The sequence below is a fragment of the Dermacentor variabilis genome, chromosome 5, assembly GCF_050947875.1.
Source record: "Dermacentor variabilis isolate Ectoservices chromosome 5, ASM5094787v1, whole genome shotgun sequence".
In the NCBI taxonomy this organism is placed as follows: Eukaryota; Metazoa; Arthropoda; class Arachnida; order Ixodida; family Ixodidae; genus Dermacentor; species Dermacentor variabilis.
The window spans coordinates 42,035,233-42,052,620 of NC_134572.1; the positions used below are offsets into that span (position 1 = coordinate 42,035,233).

General features: G+C 43.6%; 1 protein-coding gene across 2 annotated transcripts in view; it reads right to left on the reverse strand.

Moving 5' to 3' along the window:
- Positions 1-17,388, reverse strand: part of Cbl (E3 ubiquitin-protein ligase CBL) — a 67,799-nt gene that overhangs the window by 45,049 nt on the left and 5,362 nt on the right. For both annotated transcript variants that reach the window (XM_075692226.1, XM_075692225.1), the window contains exon 2: positions 10,569-10,715. In XM_075692226.1, the coding sequence (XP_075548341.1) occupies positions 10,569-10,715 (147 nt within the window). The remainder of the gene's footprint in view (positions 1-10,568; positions 10,716-17,388) is intronic.

Consider the following 17,388-nt stretch of genomic DNA (forward strand, 5'->3'; position numbering starts at 1 on the left):
ACTTCCTCGACGTGAAGCTACACTTCTCTGTCACCTTTGCTTAGGAGTCGCCTTCACAAAGGCATACTCTACATGAAATGGAGTGACCGACAGTGCAGCATGCAAGGTCTGCGGCACCGAAGAAAATATCGACCACCTGCTGTGCCATTGTCCACGATATGCCCCAGAAAGACAAGAACTTGTCAATGCTCTCCAAAAACTGGACAATCAGCCACTTTCTGTGCAGGTGCTGCTGGAACACCGGCCCCATCGCTCGTCGGCCCATAAAGCGGTGAGGGCGCTTTTGTGCTTCTTGAGGACGACGGGCTTGTGTGAACATCTGTGACTATTAATGCAATTTCTATCAGACCGCCACACGCATCAGCGAACTCACCGGTAATTTTTTTCTTTCCTTCCCTCCTCTCTCTCCCTGTCATCTTTGTTTTACCTTTCCTATTCCCTTGGTGTAGGGTAGCCTACCGGACGTTATCCTGGTTAACCTCCCTGCCTTCTGCTTTTCTCTTTCCCTTTCTTTTTAATGGAAAGCCGAAACATGGTGGAATCGAGAGGCACGATTTTTCATATGTGATGCTGGTCACTCGATGCAAGACACGGTACGGGCTAGAGTAAGGTGAAATCAACTTTTCACAAAGGCCAACTCGCCGTGACAGTGTCCAAAGACCATATCACCAGGGTTGAAGTGGGCACCGTGGTGGCGGGCATCATAGAAACGTTGGTTTTTCTGCAAAGCGGTAAGGCAGAGGCGTGCAATCTGGCATGCCTCTACAACTCTGAAGATGGCGTCATGGGCGTATTCTGACAATGTGTCAAGAATAGTGGGAAGGAGTGTGTCAAATGGCACCGTGGGATTTCTTCCGTACAAGAGATAAAACAAAGAAAAGCTCGCACAGTCATGTCAGGATGAATTATAGGCAAATGTTACGAAGACAGAGCGGCGTCACAGTCATGATGGTCGGCAGAAACATACATAGCAAGCATGTCTCTGTTTTATTAAGAGGCTCTGTGAGGCTGTCGGTCTGAGAGTGGTACGCTGTTGTCAACTTGTGTTTTTTAGCACAGGAGTGCAAGAGATCTTGGACAACCTTTGATATGAAATAGTGGCCCCGGTCTGTTAGGAGCTGTCGGGCCACGTCATGGTGAAGTATAACGTCTTCTAGGAGGAAGTTGGCGACGTTGGTGAGCCCGAGTGATTGCGTACCGAGTCGTGTAGCCGGTAGCGACTGCTATCCACTTATTTCCTCAGGCAAAGAGCGAATAAAGTGAAGACCAACCCTAAAGAATGGTTCCGATGGTACGTTAAGGGGTTGAACATGGCCAGCTGGAAGTACTGCAGGTTTCTTGTGGTGCTGGCACTGCTCACAGGAAGCGACGTAACAGCCGATGTAATGGTAAATACAGGGCCAAAAGAAGTGATACCAAACACGGTCATACGTCCTAGAGACTCCAAGGTGACCCACGGTAGGAACATCATATCACTCTGTGAGGACAGTTTGACGCATATGTGTGGGAATAACCAAAAGCAGTTCACGACCGTCAGGGTGCATGTTCTAGCAATACAAGACACCATCCTGGAGCACAAAAATATGCAGAGAAGGGGAAGGTGTCACGGAAGTCAGCCGCAGAATGAGGTCTCGCAAGTAGAGGTCACGGCGTTGCTCACCTCCGATGTTCTGAAACGCAGGAAGTGACAGCACGCAGGTAGACTTGGAGCTATTGGGAAGCTCTGGTGGGTCTAATGGATGGCACGAGAAGCAATAAGCACCTTCATGCAATCGGCCACTCTTATGCACAACTGTGTATGAGTACTCTTAAAGTCGTAGAGCCCACCGACCAATGTGTCCAGTAGGATCCTTTAGGGATGTCGTCCAACTCGCCCAGCCATATGTCATTGACCTTCCTGATCCTATGCCGAGTTGACTATGGATTATGTTTGCCTACCTCACTGAGCCGTGACCCATACTGCTGTTTCACCCAACCCACATGTCAGCGACAGCGATTACGTCGTTTCGCCCAAAGCCACCGTCCTTCTGTCGCAGAACGTCGCATTTCCCCACATAGCCGCCTGCATAAAAGACAATGCCACCAGTCTTCCTGTGGTGAATTTCATCCTCTGCCCTCAAGTACAACCTCACGGTATATCTCTTGCAAACATGGCCCTGGCTTCCAACTACCATAGTTCTGCTTAACTGGTGATACTGCATCGCCTACGTATGCTGGTTCGGGCCTCACAACCAAAGTATTAGAACCTTTCACGACAATGATCGCTTCTGACTTTCCAGCCCACCATGTGGATGTACTTCATTGCCCTCTCACCTTGTATTAGGACATTTTCGATCTCAATGACGGGCCACTGGGCCAAATGTCCATTGTGAAACATCGGATGCACACTGGCGACGGCCGCCCGATTCACTGATGGCCCCACCGCACCTCCCCTACTGAGTGCCAAGTCATACAGAAGGAAGTCGACAAGGTGCTTGCCCGAGATATCATTGAGCCTTCTTGTGGCCCTTGGGCTTCCTCGGTTATGCTTGTGAGAAAGAAGGATGACAACTAGCACTTCTCTGTAAACTATCGCCATGTCAAAAAAGCAACAAAAAAAAGAAGTGTATCTGCTTCCACGGATAGATGACGTTCTCGATTGTTTACATGGTGCAAAATATTTTTCTTCGATAGACCTTCGATCCGGGTACTGGCAGATTGCAGATGAGGACACAGACCGTGAAAAGACTGCCTTTATTACACCTGATGGCCTCTATCAGTTTAAAGTGATTCTGTTCGGGTTATGTAATGCCCCAGTTACATTGACTGTATGATGGATGCACTCCTTCACGGCTTTAAGTGGTCAATCTGCCTGCGCTACCTCGATGACGTTATTGTCTTTTCACCAACTGTTACCCTGCGCCTCTACTAAAAAGTTATGGGGAGCAGGGAGGTCTAAAATATATTCACAGGGTATTGACAACACGTCCACTGGCATACAAGTCACACAAGGTGGAAGCCAGTCTGTGCGACATCGCTGAGCATCTTCATCTTCCGTACTGTCCTCAGCTTCACCTCTGGCCGTGCATGGTAACAATATCAAATTATCATTATACTGCATTTGCTGGCATACCAGAAAAAGATTACATATTTAAGAACACCCCCAGATGAAGTAGCCACATTTCTAAAAGGCATTTGAAAGGCAATGTCAACTGCTATGCCTTAAGTTACGACTGAAAAATTTGGAAAGTTAGAATTAACTTTCCACTCACAAATTGTATCACAAGGACATACGCAAGGAACTTTATGTAAATTAGGCCATTTTAAGAAATAAAAAGAAACGTATTCAATAAAGCTTCAAACAAACAAAGGGCTGCTTGCCATCACCTAGTACACCAGTGGTAGTGATAAACAATAGTTGAAAAAAGCATGCTGCCTCTACAAGTGCACTTGTTTTCACCAGGGCAACAATGAAGATGGGTTGATGAAGACAACTCCATTTACCGAAACATTGGCTTACTTTATTCATTAAAAACTGTTATATTCACAGGCCCAATAAACTAGTAGCAGAAAACCTTTTGATTCCGTAAATATTTTTTTCTCAACAACAGGCCTAGGTTAACAAAAATACCACTGTCAAAAACTTTGGTGAATTTCTTACCTTTAAAGAAAAAAAAAAGAAAATAGAATGAGACTTAGCCAAAGAATAAATGCATGCTGCTTTCCTAAATTTGTTACTTATCTATAGTTATTTTATTGCTCGCTCACACTCTTACAATCCACATTGTTTGCTGTACACAAGCATAATTTCCCTCACTAGCATTCCTTGCAAGGTTCTTGAACATATTTTGTACTCACAGTTAGCAAAGCACTTACACAATAATTCATTTTTCACAAAAGCACAACATAGTTTCCAAAAAAACTTGTCTTGTGAAACTCAACTTCTTTCTTTTACTCACAGCCTTTATCTTATTCTCGACAAAGGTTCATTCACAGACTGCTTTTTTTTTTTGTTTTCGCCAAAGCGTTCGACAAGGTGTGTCATAAATTGCTTCTATTTAAACTTAGTAGACTTAATCTTGATCCTTACCAAGCATGGCTTGAGCATTTTCTCCTTAATCAGTCACAGTATGTTGTGTCAAGCAATCATATGTCCCCATCTAATCCTGTAGACTCTGGTGTGCCCCAAGGATCAGCTATAGGCCCTCTTCTTCATTTACATTAACGATTTACCCTGTGACGTCTGTTCTAATATTTACCTTTTCACAGATGACTGTGTTATCCTCCGTGAAATCTCAGACAAATCTGATAACAAATTCTTACAAGACGATATAAACGCTATCTCTAACTGGTGTGACGTATGGTTAATGCAACTTAACGTAACTAAATGTAAATGCATGGGTGTAACTCGCAGCAATATTCCTCTGCTGAAATATTACCTTAACGATACTCCCCTAGAGGTCGTAACCTCCTATAAATACCTAGGTGTCCACATAACCTCGTCACTTTCCTGGTCGTTGCACATCGACAACATAAAAATTAATACCAATCGCATGCTAGGTTATCTTCGCCGAAATTTTTCTTCTGCTCCTACATCATCAAAATTAATCCTATACAAAACGCTTATTAGGAGTAAAATGGAGTACACCTCATCCCACACCTACACCTTGAAACCCTTATTCAATCACTTGAACTAATCTAAAACAATGCTGCACGTTTCATTCATAGCAATTACAGCCGCACACCTCATCCACCTGGGACTCGCACCTCAAAACCCTTATTCAATCACTTGAAATAATCCAAAACAATGCCACATGTTTCATACATAGCAATTACAGCCACACATCAAGCGCAACTGCCATAAAAAACTCTTTGCTGCTTGCTCCTCTCTCAGCCCGGCTTAAGTGCTTTCACCTAGCTTTATTTCATAAACTATATTTCCACAATTCCTACCTGCGCAATAACCTTATATCATCTCCTACCTACATTTCCTCTCGCATTGATCATAGCCATAAGGTTGGAATCATTCAATGCTGCACCAGAACCTGTAACGAATCATTTATTCCTAGGACCTCTCAGGAAAGGAACCACCTTCCCAGTGCAGTTGTCACCAATCAAGGACAACTCAAAGTTTCATTTGGCCTTATCAGACATCATCACTCCCGGATACAATTAACTAATCAATTTTGCTGTAATAACTAACCATTTCTTGCTGATTTGTTTATTTACTTGTGTATGTTTTTTACCCACTTCCCTCTGTAATACTTTGGTCTTGAGGGTACAATAAAATAAAATTAATAAAATAACAAAATGATTCTTAAGGACATTTTTGTGGCATGACAGCCTCCTTCAGGAAGAACACAAACGAAAATAAAGCAAGGTTTTTCATCTTTTAACAGTACCCGCCTGCCTTGAAAAGAAAAGGCTTCTACGTACAACATGCTTGGCTCGAGTTTAGTTGAGACGCCGTGCTATCATGAGACAACATCCTGCTCCAACGAACGCCCACTTCCTGGTGCACTTCCTGCAGTCGCTTCTAAGCGACTCTGTCCTTTGAAGTTCTTAAAAGCAGAAAGTTCCTTAATGTCACTATCTTACTCACAATAGCTCTTCAACTCCGCTCTTTCAGAAAAATCAGCAAAAATCTACACCACATTTTTTGTTATGCCAAATTATTGTGTATGAGAAAATTTACTAGTCATACGACCTGTTCGTTATATTCATATGGAACATCAAAAACATAACTAATAATAGGCCTTAAAAAAAGGCTTAAGCATGTTTAGCTACTATTTTTTGACACATGAAGAAGGAAGGAATGTCAACTATAAAATAATGCCTGACTTTTATACACTAAAGCCAATTGACGAGCATGCTATGGTTCTGGCGGGCAAATCAAAACACCTTGCAAGACTGATTTTCAAAAATACTTTAACAACAAATTGGTAGAAAAGAAAGCAGCTCAAGCTTCGGAGTAAAATAAATGTAAGGGGGGGGGGGGGGCTTCAAATATTCAATTTAGTCTTTAAATCATATACATACTTGACATTTGCGTATTGACATACTATACAGTCGTACCTCAATACAGTGAACTTGAATAAACAAATGATCGAATTATTGAATACTATAGCGAAGTAAATGTAAAACATTTTTTTCGATGATATCAGCATTTGACATATATGCTTATAATGAATATGAAGATATAACAAAGGTATTTTTGTGAAAGGCAGAATTTTATTATAGCGAGGTTGGAGCATATTTCAAATATGATTTGAATTAATCATGTCACCAAGGATGCAGGATCAAATATGAAACGGAAACAAAAATGTGATAACTGTCATCTCAATTACAGTGGACATGAAACATGGAGTTACATAGCAGAGAGCAGCCTCTTTTACGGCTACACTGCTCAATAATTCCCACGAATTTCACTCAGGCAGGGCACTCAGGTGTGAGCTTTGTTTGGTATTATTTATTGATGCTTAATATGTGTTCTCTCTGGAATAAATAGGCAACATGCATAGTCACAAAACTTGCTGAAATGCTAACGATGTCATACGTTATAATTACAAAAAGAAAAAAATTTTTTGCTTTTATAATTCCAGCATTGTCTCAGACAACATGTTTTGATTTAGCCTCTATTGCCACACGCAGATGCCATTGTAATGCCTACAAGGCCATCTTGCTGATCTTTATCCTGATAATGCATGACCATGTTTGTTCCGAATAAACCTCCATATACAAACAAAATGTTTATGCATTCTTAATGCTGTATTTGTGCTTTTTATAAACCATGCTTTCTGTTGTGCAGTGTAATGACAAGAGTCTGATAATGTTGTGAATAACAGCACATGCACATAGCCTTATATTAATGATAAAAGATGGGCGTGCATTATCTAAAACTGTTTGAAAAGCATATCTGCAAAGTTCCAAACCTGAGAATTACAGAAATTCGTCAAGGGGGGTGGAAGCAATTATGAAATTAAACAAAAAGAAAAAAATTAGCAGTGCACCACACCATTTACTTAAAGAACCAAAGTGGTTTAATTATGTTTAATGTTTACCACATGTGAAACTTTCCTTACGCTACCATCATAAATAATGCTAAATAATTGTAATCATCATAAATAATGAAGATGGTAAGGAAGGATAATTTCATCAGGATGGTCATCATTATTGAGAGTTGGTGCAGAGATGTGCAATATTGGGCATGGCTTCTAAGATCATCAACGGATGTGCTGGTGCAGGCATTATGTAACACCAAAGATCTTGGAGGCCATGTCCTAGGCCACCTGTCTACTGCATTCGGCAAGGGCCACAGCTGAGTCAATGGCAATAGCATGGCATACTAAAATTCTCTATGCTCTGTGGCTGAAATAAATGCACTAGTCACTTTACGACTCCATCATAATATGTCAATATAGTTCAGCTACAATGACTGACTAATTATATGTGAGACCAGAACAATGGCAGTCTTCACACATGAAAATTGGAAAGTCCTATTTCCAGCAGATACTTCCCTCAGCTGGCAACCAAGTAGTTAAAGCCCTTATGCTAGTACATGGCAAGTTTGGGAGACTTGGCAGGTATGGAAGAGTACCATTCAATGTTTGACTTAATTCACTTACAGTGCTATTCAATTCGTATGTGGTTCAGTTTCACAAATTTTTTTCACATTTGCACATCTCTATTAAAGTGTTGAAAGAACCACGACAGAAAACATTGGCAATAAAGTTTTGAAATAAGCCAATTTCAATGCTTCAGTGATGCCTTCTAACATCAGTTGTCACCTAAAACATATTGCACAGCTGCTCTGTTTCAATATACATGTGCCTATGTGACAACACACAGAAGTAAAGAAACAATGTGGCATGGTGGAAGTTTCTGCAATATCTTTTATGTGCAATGGCACCCAATGACTAGTCTCTCATGCTGTCATGTGTAGGAACACTTTCAAGTGTATCTAAAGATGGCACCTTCATTATTACAAAAGCAAAAATAAATCTTCTGTGATAGAGTTATAGGACTTAGCTTAATCAATTCATTTTACTTAGTCTTCTTATTCATTCTAGCTCAGTGCTAAATTTAGCATGAACAGGAAAACAAAAGAAAACAACAAAAGAAGGAGACACGAAGCATTACTCCCAGATGATCAACAGCTATGCTCTACCGACCTGGCAAGCACCCTTACAATGTATGTAGTTTTGATTGTGCAGGACCACGTCGTGTGCAGCGCCAACAGCCGGGTACACAGTATCGAAGCAGAATTCAGCACATACATACATGCATGCCATAGAAAACTGACTGATTGATTCAGGCCCCACGATATTTTTCCGGTGGGGGTGGGGGGGGGGGGGAGCAACCCAAGGCAACTTTTCTATGCAAATGAGGAGGGGGTACCTTTACTAGTACAAATGCGAATAATGCGCACTGTTCACCATAAAGACGCATAAACCCGCAAAAGAGAAATTAAGTAGGGTGTATCTTACGGTACGTCTGTGAGATACACCTCGCCTTTTTTTTTTATTATTATTATGGGGTTTTACGTGCCAAAACCACTTTCTGGTTATGAGGCACGCCGTAGTGGAGGACTCCGGAAATTTCGACCACCTGGGGTTCTTTTAAGGTGCACCTAAATCTAATTATACGGGTGTTTTTGCATTTCGCCCCTATCGAAATGTGGCTGCCCTGGCCGGGATTCGATCCCGCGACCTCGTGCTCAGCAGCCCAACACCATAGCCACTGAGCAACCACGGCGGGTACCTCGCCTTTGCTTGACCAACAAGGAACCACATCAAATGGACTCGTGCAGGAAAGAAGCGCAGGAAGAACACTGCCAAGAACAAGTAAACAAGCGAAAGCGTGAACTAAAGATTCCTAGTAATGTTTTTTTAATTACCTCTGGAATAACTATAGAGAAATATATATTTGCGGAACAATCACAGTTCTTTTGGATCCCTCATTTACTGCTCTGCCAAGAGCCAAAACAGACTCATATTGTGATTTGGGAAGTTGCGTAACGATATGTGGCCGCCAGTCCTGCACAACCGCATAGAGTGCAGGACCCTGCAGTTCTAGACAAACTGCACCCACCACGGAAGGTTAAAAAAACATGCAAATAACCACAACAGAGAAGTGGCTATGTCAGGCAGCTCGACTGATAACTGTAGAAGCGTAATTCAAAACACACGGAATTGTTCTCCACTTCCGGTGGCGTTTTCTTTTTCTTTTTAAGCGAAAAAATGTTGATCCATAAATACTTTCACAAACAACGGTTATGTTTAATTTGTTAATTTTCGCTTTTCCTTCCTGTTTGATTGTTGCCTCGACTCTCTGCCTTACTAGATTGCTTAATTTGTCAACTCCTTGCGACTCTCGTTTCCAGTTGCCAACTTTGCAGGAAAAGTGCTGTACAATTAGGGAAGAACCAGACGAGTTAACAAACGACATTCATATTGCTGATGCGTTTAACAGTTATTGCAGGGTTTGAGGATGGACACTGTTTAGCATTATATTATTTTTCACCTTATCTAACCCATATCGGGGATATATGGTTCCGAGGATCTGCCAGCGTCCCAGCCAGCTGTCACTCGAAGAAATGATGAAACAAAATGAAAAGTTAAACGCAAGGACATTTTCTCTGGCCGCAAGTCATTCCACGAGCATACAAACCAGCTGACTCTGAACTGAATCCCTTTCCTGGTCCCTGGATCAGTCTAAAAAAAGGTTGAAATAACGAAGCAACAGCAATGCGCATGACCATTGCAATAGATGGTGACAACTGAAGGCAGCTCAAGTTAATTGTGCAAGCTCCAAATGGATGAGAAAACTGGCCTTCACACCCCAGGAGGTGCCAATAACTACCACCATCCAAAAGGAGTGAAAAAGGCAGCAAAATGTTGGTCGTCGGAGAGCTGCGAAGTCTAAGATTGATTTCGCGGCGCTTGAGGAATGTGTGTGAGGAGTGGTGGCATGGACGGGGAGGGGGCGGTATGCCGCTTAATTTCAAGGGGGGGGGGGGTCGCAGGCGTCCCTCCGGGTACGTGCCTGGATTGATTGACTCGTGTGGTTTAATGCCCCAAACCAACATACAGGCATCGTAATGGTGAACTGCAGGTTACCTTTGACACCTTAGATTCTTTAGATAGTACACCAGCATTTTAGTAGTCCAACCCAATCGGAAAAAGGCTGCTGCAGCTGGGAGTCAAACTTACAATCTCATACTTAGCAGTAGGGCACCATAGCCACTGGCTACCATAGCAGGTCAGAATTTAGATGCACAAGAACAAAGAACACTGAATATGCAGTAAATGAGTTCTACAGGGAGAATCATGGCGGAGGAATAATGGAGGAAATCAACATCCTCCTGAAAGTAGCATGAAGATATAGAGGACATCAACATTAGTAGAGTGACTGTCCCAGAATATTGGGGTTTCAAGGCTTCAATCCCCAGACCAGGACAAAATCTTTAACTGCAAAGTTCGCAGTTCGCATAACTCCCATGAGTTTGCTTCATAGCTTCGTGGCTACTTGCACAGTGGATACCAACCTCACCATTCAAGAAACATAACAAAATACTGAATCTTACTCGCCTTGTGAACACATCAAACTCGAAATTTGAAATATAGTCATTGCATGTGAGGTCGATGGTGGACTTGAGTGCCATTGCTTCAAGCCCTGAACTGATGGGATGGACTTCGTGAAGCGTTTGTCGAAAAACCCGCCACGCTACAACAGTCCTGCACAGGAGAAAGAGAAAATAGGTAATTATTAGTTTCATGTGCATACACATCTCCTAATTGCACCCCTCCCCCTTTATAATTAAACATGCCTATAATGTGAATCATCTCCAGAATAAACAAGTCCATTAATACAGATGCTCTCAATGCACACAAATTCATGCAGCCAATACCACAGAAAACCAATCCAGCGAAGGATTTGTGCATGTAAGTGTGCGCATATATAAATGGCATGTATAAACCTGCCTCTCTCTGTAATGATTTTTTTTTTGTATTTGGCTCACAGAACAACAGTTAAAGAGAATCCTGGAAATCATGTTTTAGTGCTTGCCTTGCTTAAGATAGAGAGGAAGTTTAATAGCTGGAGAAGTTATCTATAAGGATTGGTGTGCTACTTCAGGTATGCATGCACACAGACACAAACAAGAGTGCTTGAAATGTGCTATACCGCATTTTCTACATCACAGGCACTGCTACAAAGACTAGAGACTTCTCTTGATATTCACATTAGCAATAAAAAAAAGTGGGCCACATATCAAAAACGTATACATAAGCATCATGTGATACTATGTAACATAATGTCTCATACTTTTATGTTACAAAATATGACAATTATTACACAGAAGGTGTTGCAGATTTGAATATATTATTACAAAGAGGAAGCCCGACACACAAACGTATGTATAGCTATTTACATAAAAAAAGCTAGTGGTAAACGGGCAGGCTGGTACAAAGGTCACAGCTCCAGTCGACAGTCTACCACTTCCACTTCGTCTCCCTCTTGCATGCATGGTCCTGTCCAAATGCACCGTAACATAAACCCCAGGGGCTATCCCGGCACTTGTTAGAATGATAGCGAACTAGATGAACAGTACGGCTTTAAGCGAGACACGTAGACAATGTCAGTTCGTAGCTGGGATGACGATGGCGTGTCTTCGACAAGGGCAATTTTGTAGTTTATGTCCCTTAATCGTCGTAATACCCAGTACGGCCCGGTATAGTGTGGCAGCAATTTTTCAGACAGGCCGACGTGGCGAATTGGAGTCCACAGAAGAACAAGATTTCTGGGAGAAAAGTCAATGTTCCGGTGGCGACTGTCATAGCGAGTCTTTTATGATGCCTGAGTCACTGTAAGTCGATGATAGGCAATCTGGCAAGCCATACAAGCCCGACCAATGGCGTCATGAGCGTATTCCGTGGTGTGTCGTGACACCGAAGGGAGCAGGATGTCAAAAGGCAGAGTGGGATGGCGACCAAACAAGAGGTAGAAAGGCGAGAAACTGGTGGTATCCTGACGTGACGAATTGTATGCAAATGTCCCGTAGGGCAAAGTGCCGTCCCAATCACAATGGTCTGCTAAAACATACACAGACAACATCTCTGTAATGGTGTGATTTAGTCGTTCAGTCAGTCTATTTGTTTGTGGGTGATATGCGGTTGCGAGCTTGTGTTCGGTGGAGCAGGAATGAAGTATGTCTTCGACAACTTAGGATGGGAAGTAACGGCTGCGATCTGTCAGCAGCTGCCTTGGCGCGCCATGGTAAAAATCACGTCCTGAAGTAAAAAGACTGCTACATCTGTAACACAGCTGGTGGGTGGGGCATATGTAATAGCATAGTGGGTCGCGTAGTCTGTTGCAACGGCTATCCATTTGTTCCCCTTTATAGATATGGGGAAGGGGCCAAGAAGGTCCATGCCAACACGGAAAGGCTCTTTGGGAACACTGATTGGATAAAGGTAAGTGGCCAGCAGGTTGTGCACATGGCCTCTTTCACCGCTAGCAGAGGTCACAAGCTGCAACGTAACACTGCACGGAGTGGTACAAGCCTGGCCAGAAGAAGCAACGTTGCACTCTCATAAGTGCAGGAGGTGCCAAGGTGTCTGGCAGTGGGTGCGTCATGGAGCTCAGCAAGAACAGTAGAATGCAGGTAACCGAGGGACAACTAGTAATAAATCTGGTCCATCAAAGCTGATGTGTTGATAAAGAATGTCGCCATGGAGCAAAAACATTGATTGAGCGATCTGATTGGCCAGAAGTCAAGCGCTCAATTATCGACTAAGAGAGCCGTCCTATCACTTGTCAGTAACTATGTCACGAAAGTCAGAAATGGCCAGAAGGGAAGTTTCGGAATCCAGTTCATCGTTGTCAGGAGAATTGATGGGATGACGACGAGCAGCCGGCATCCAGATGTAAGCGGCCAGACTTGTACATCACAATGAAAGAATATTCCTGAAGTCTAGGTGCTCAGTGACCGAGGTGGCCAGTCGGGTCTTTCAGTGACAAAAGCCAGCACATGGCATGGTGATCCGTGATGAGAGAAAATGGCCTGCCAAACAAGCAAGGGCGAAATTTAGCCACTGCCCACACCAGAGCGAGGCATTAGCGCTCCGTGATAAAAAAATTGCACTCTGAAGGAGACAAGATGCGACTGGTGCAGGCAACGATGCGCTTCTCTTCGTTTTGCTGTTGGGCGAGGATGGCACCTATGCCATGGCCACTGGCATCAGTGCGAACTTGAGTTGGTGCAGATGGATCAAAGTGGCCTAATATGGGAGATGGTGTCAACAAGCAGATGAAGGTGTCGGCTTGTTCGTGGTCCCAAAAGAATGCAGTTTCCTTCTCGAGAAGGTAGGTCAGTGGCCAGGTGATATCCGCAAAACTTTCAACAAACCTACGAAAATAGGAACATAAACCCATGAAGCTGCACACGTCTTTTTCTGAGCAGGGTACAGGAAAGTTCTTGACTGCATGAATCTTATCAGGATCAGGATGTATACTGGCAGCTCTGACAAGGTGACCAAGACCTTTGACTTCGTGGTGTCGAAAATGACACTTAGAAGAATTAAGTTCCAACCTTCCTAAAGACTTCAAGAATGGCGGCCAAGCAACCGAGGTGGCTGTGAAACGTAAGGGAAAATATGATGACATCATCCAGGCAACATCGTCAGGTGGACCACTTATAGCCCCGAAGGAGAGAGTCCATCATTCTTTTGAAAGTTGCTGGGGCATTACAAAGTCCAAAAGGCATAACCTTAACATGGTAAAAGCCATCCGGTGTAATGAATGCAGTCTTCTCATGGTCGAGTTCATCCACCGCAATCTTCCAATAACTGGATCGGAGGTAGATTGAAAGTTGACATCGGCAATTTCTTGGCACACAATAGCCTGAACAAGGGGAACCATAGGAGCACATGTATCGTTGACAAGCGAGTACAGAGCCGCAGGACACATGGCTTCCAGCTCACAATCTTCGTCAGCTGCTCTGAAGGCTGCGGCTGCTGCCATGCAGGAGTGTCCTGTCAGTCTTCATAAAACAATGTTGCAGCCGTATTGGGAAGCCGTGCAAACGACTGGTAGATACAACAGGTTTTTACCTGCTTGAAACGCTTGCACTCTGTAATAACGTCATTAACTGAAGTACAGATTTTACATATCAGTAGATGGGAGGCTTCATCGGCGATCCCTTTTAAGACATGGCTGACTTTGTCAGACTTGGGCATTTCAGTGTTGGCCTTGAGGCAGAGTGCCAGCACGTCTTTTATATAGGCGACGTAACTCTCGGTGGACATTTCAACTCGTGATGCCAACTCGTGGCGCTGACCTTCCGACCCAACGGTTTTCCAAAGAGATCTCACAGCTTTTACTTGCAGGTCTTCCAGTCATGTAGTTCTACTTCGTGATTTTGAAACCACACTTGCGTTGTTCCCACCAAGTAAAAAATGATGTTTGCTAGCATTACTGTGGGATCCCATTTGTTGAGGCTGCTCACCCACTCATACATCTCCAGCCAGTTGTTGACGTCGGCGCCGCAGAAGGTTCATGGATCACGCGGGTGCGCGAGTATGAGATGAGTATGAGTCGAAACAGCTGACGCAGGCGTTGCCGAACCAGGTACCATCTCCTGCTACATCGATGAAGAACCGAAGTGGCGGCCACTGTGAAACTCCATTCTGAGTCATTACCTCGCAATTCCACCAAATATTACAAAGAGGAAGCCCAATGAACAAACGTATGTATAACTATTTACATAAGAAAACGCTAGTGGTAAACGCACAGGCTAGTACAAAGGCCACCGCTCCAGTCGACAGTCTTCCACTTCCTCTTTGTCTCCCTCTTACGTGCATGGTTCAGTCCAAATGCACCATAACAATATTTACCACCAAATGAGTACAGTGACATGCTTCTCTGACCAGTGGCCGCAAGTGCACCACTTGTGCTCACAACCAAAACATAGCACATCATACAGAGGATCCATAAAGGTGCACAAATAATATGTGATTTGACGTAGCCTTACGTCCATGAGTTGCAGCTGTAATCTGTGCAGTGGTTATCCCGCAAGAAGCATTGCAGATCAAAAACAACTGCAGTGTGGAACACACAGAGTGAGACATTTAACATCAGACTACTGCATAGCTTCCACAATGTTGCATGCTAAATATGACATGGAGCAAGTGAAGTTCAAGTAGTTTGTGAGTTCTCAAGTGCTTCATAAATGAGAAAACAAAAGTATGACTATAAAGTAAAATTTTTACCTTGAAATATCACAACTCTTGCTAAGATGATACTGTCTAGGAATGTTCACCTCAAGTAAATGCTGAATAACATCATAGCCATGAATGCTAGGTGCATGTTGATGATCACACGCTGAAGCACATATGTTATGGTGAAACACCATGTGTCGCTTCTGAAGGCCTATCACTCACATGATCATTTATAATCTGTTGCTAACAGTGCACAACTCCAAATTGAACCCATTTCTCTCATTTTTATGGCTATTTAATAACATTAAGATAGATAAATAAATGAAGAGCCATGTAGTGTGCCCTAACAAACAAATGGAAAAACTCAAAACATGAATAACTCTTTACACTATCAAAGCAGCTTTACAGCTTGCTGAGTTGTGCTTGGAAATAAGCACAGGTTAGGATGATAAAATAACTAAAGTCCTCCTACATGAAATAAACTAAGTAAATACAAAATAAAACAAATAACCTATTATATTGCTAACCTGCACAACAACCTACAGAAGAAGAAGAAGTATTTTAATGATTGGAAAATGTAGAGAGGTTGGCCGGATAATGGAGCATCTGGCCTGCTACTCTACGTAAGGGAAGGGGAAGAGGGGAAGAAAAAGGGTCACAATGGGGGATGATAATGGGAGGAACGAGGTGAACGACACAGTACACAATTGGTATCACAGGCGTGAGTCCAGGCCCGTGTCACCTAGGAAACGTGAAAGTGCACGCATTGTCTCTGTCGTCTGCCAACTCTGTGGCCATGCGCCTAGCAAGAGGTCCTCCGACAGTGGTCCATTGTGTAAATGTCTCAATGTATCTGCCAATGTCAGTCTTTCTCGAGCATACTCAGGGCACACCACGAGCACATGTTCTATAGTCTCTACAGCGCCACACACTGAACAGTCCGGGGAGTCTGTCCGTCCAATAATGTGCAAATATTTGCGCGTGAAGGCGACGCCTAATCGCAGTCTGTGTATCAGGCATGTATTAGGGCGTGGAATTCCACGCAGAATGGGAAATTTCATATCGGGATCCAGGCTTTTAAGGCGGACGTGACGAGCGTCTGGATGGGCCCAGTATCTTCTCGTCGCACTCCTCATTAATTCCGACAGGAGGCATGTGATGTCCGGTCTGGAGAATGGCACTACAGTTCGCAGGCCATTGCTGAGGGCGCGCCTTGCTGCAGCATCGGCCATCTCATTACCGTTGAGCCCACAGTGTCCCGGGATCCATTGGAACACTATGCGGTGGTGTTTTTTTTGAGCGTGTGAAAGTAGCTCGGTGATCTGCAGGGCCAGAACCTGATATGCGGTGTGGCGCAGGAAGCATCCCAAAATTTGCAGCGCGGGCTTTGAGTCCGTGAAAATGCACCACTCTTGAGGTCTTTCCCCGCAAATGTGGCGAATCGCTTCCCGAATAGCCACAAGCTCTGCAGCGGTTGATGTTGAATTATGGTCTAGTATGAAAGCTCGAGTCATCTGTTGGGCTGGTATCACCACAGCTGCTGTCGATGCCTTAGGTGACGCGGAGCCGTCTGTGTAAACATGAACATATGTCTGGTATTCTGACCAGATGTACGCGAGAGCAAGTTGTTGTAGTCCACTGACGGGAACCAATGATTTCTTTAGTATGCCGGGGACATGTACGCATACGGAAGGTTGAACCATCACCCATGGTGGTTTGACGGGGTGATATGGAAGGGCATAGCCTGATGTTATGTGGGGTAGATGGCAGCGGAGTGCACTTGTGAAACTGCTGTCCGGTCGCTCATGTAGAACAACCTACAGAAGTTCTACACTGACCTGCCCAGCATTAACAAAAAATATAGAGGCGTAATAAAACTGCTCGCTGATATAAAAACTATCAATTATACTGAACAGAAGGGCAAGATGGTGGTGTTTACTTCTGTCACAGCAGCAGATGACCACTGAACCTCAACTTGAAAGCTGCGTTAATGTACACTTTCAGGAAAATATTGAAATGGACAATCTCATAACTTACATTTCAAGGTCACACAACTTGCTCTACTGAAGAAGATGCAAACAAGGAAACAAGATTATGTGGTTTATTACAGTGTGGCCCACTCACACAGAGTAACACCAATCCTGTGAAACTGAGCTGCTAGCCAGCAATCAAGCACTAACAAAAGCTGTGC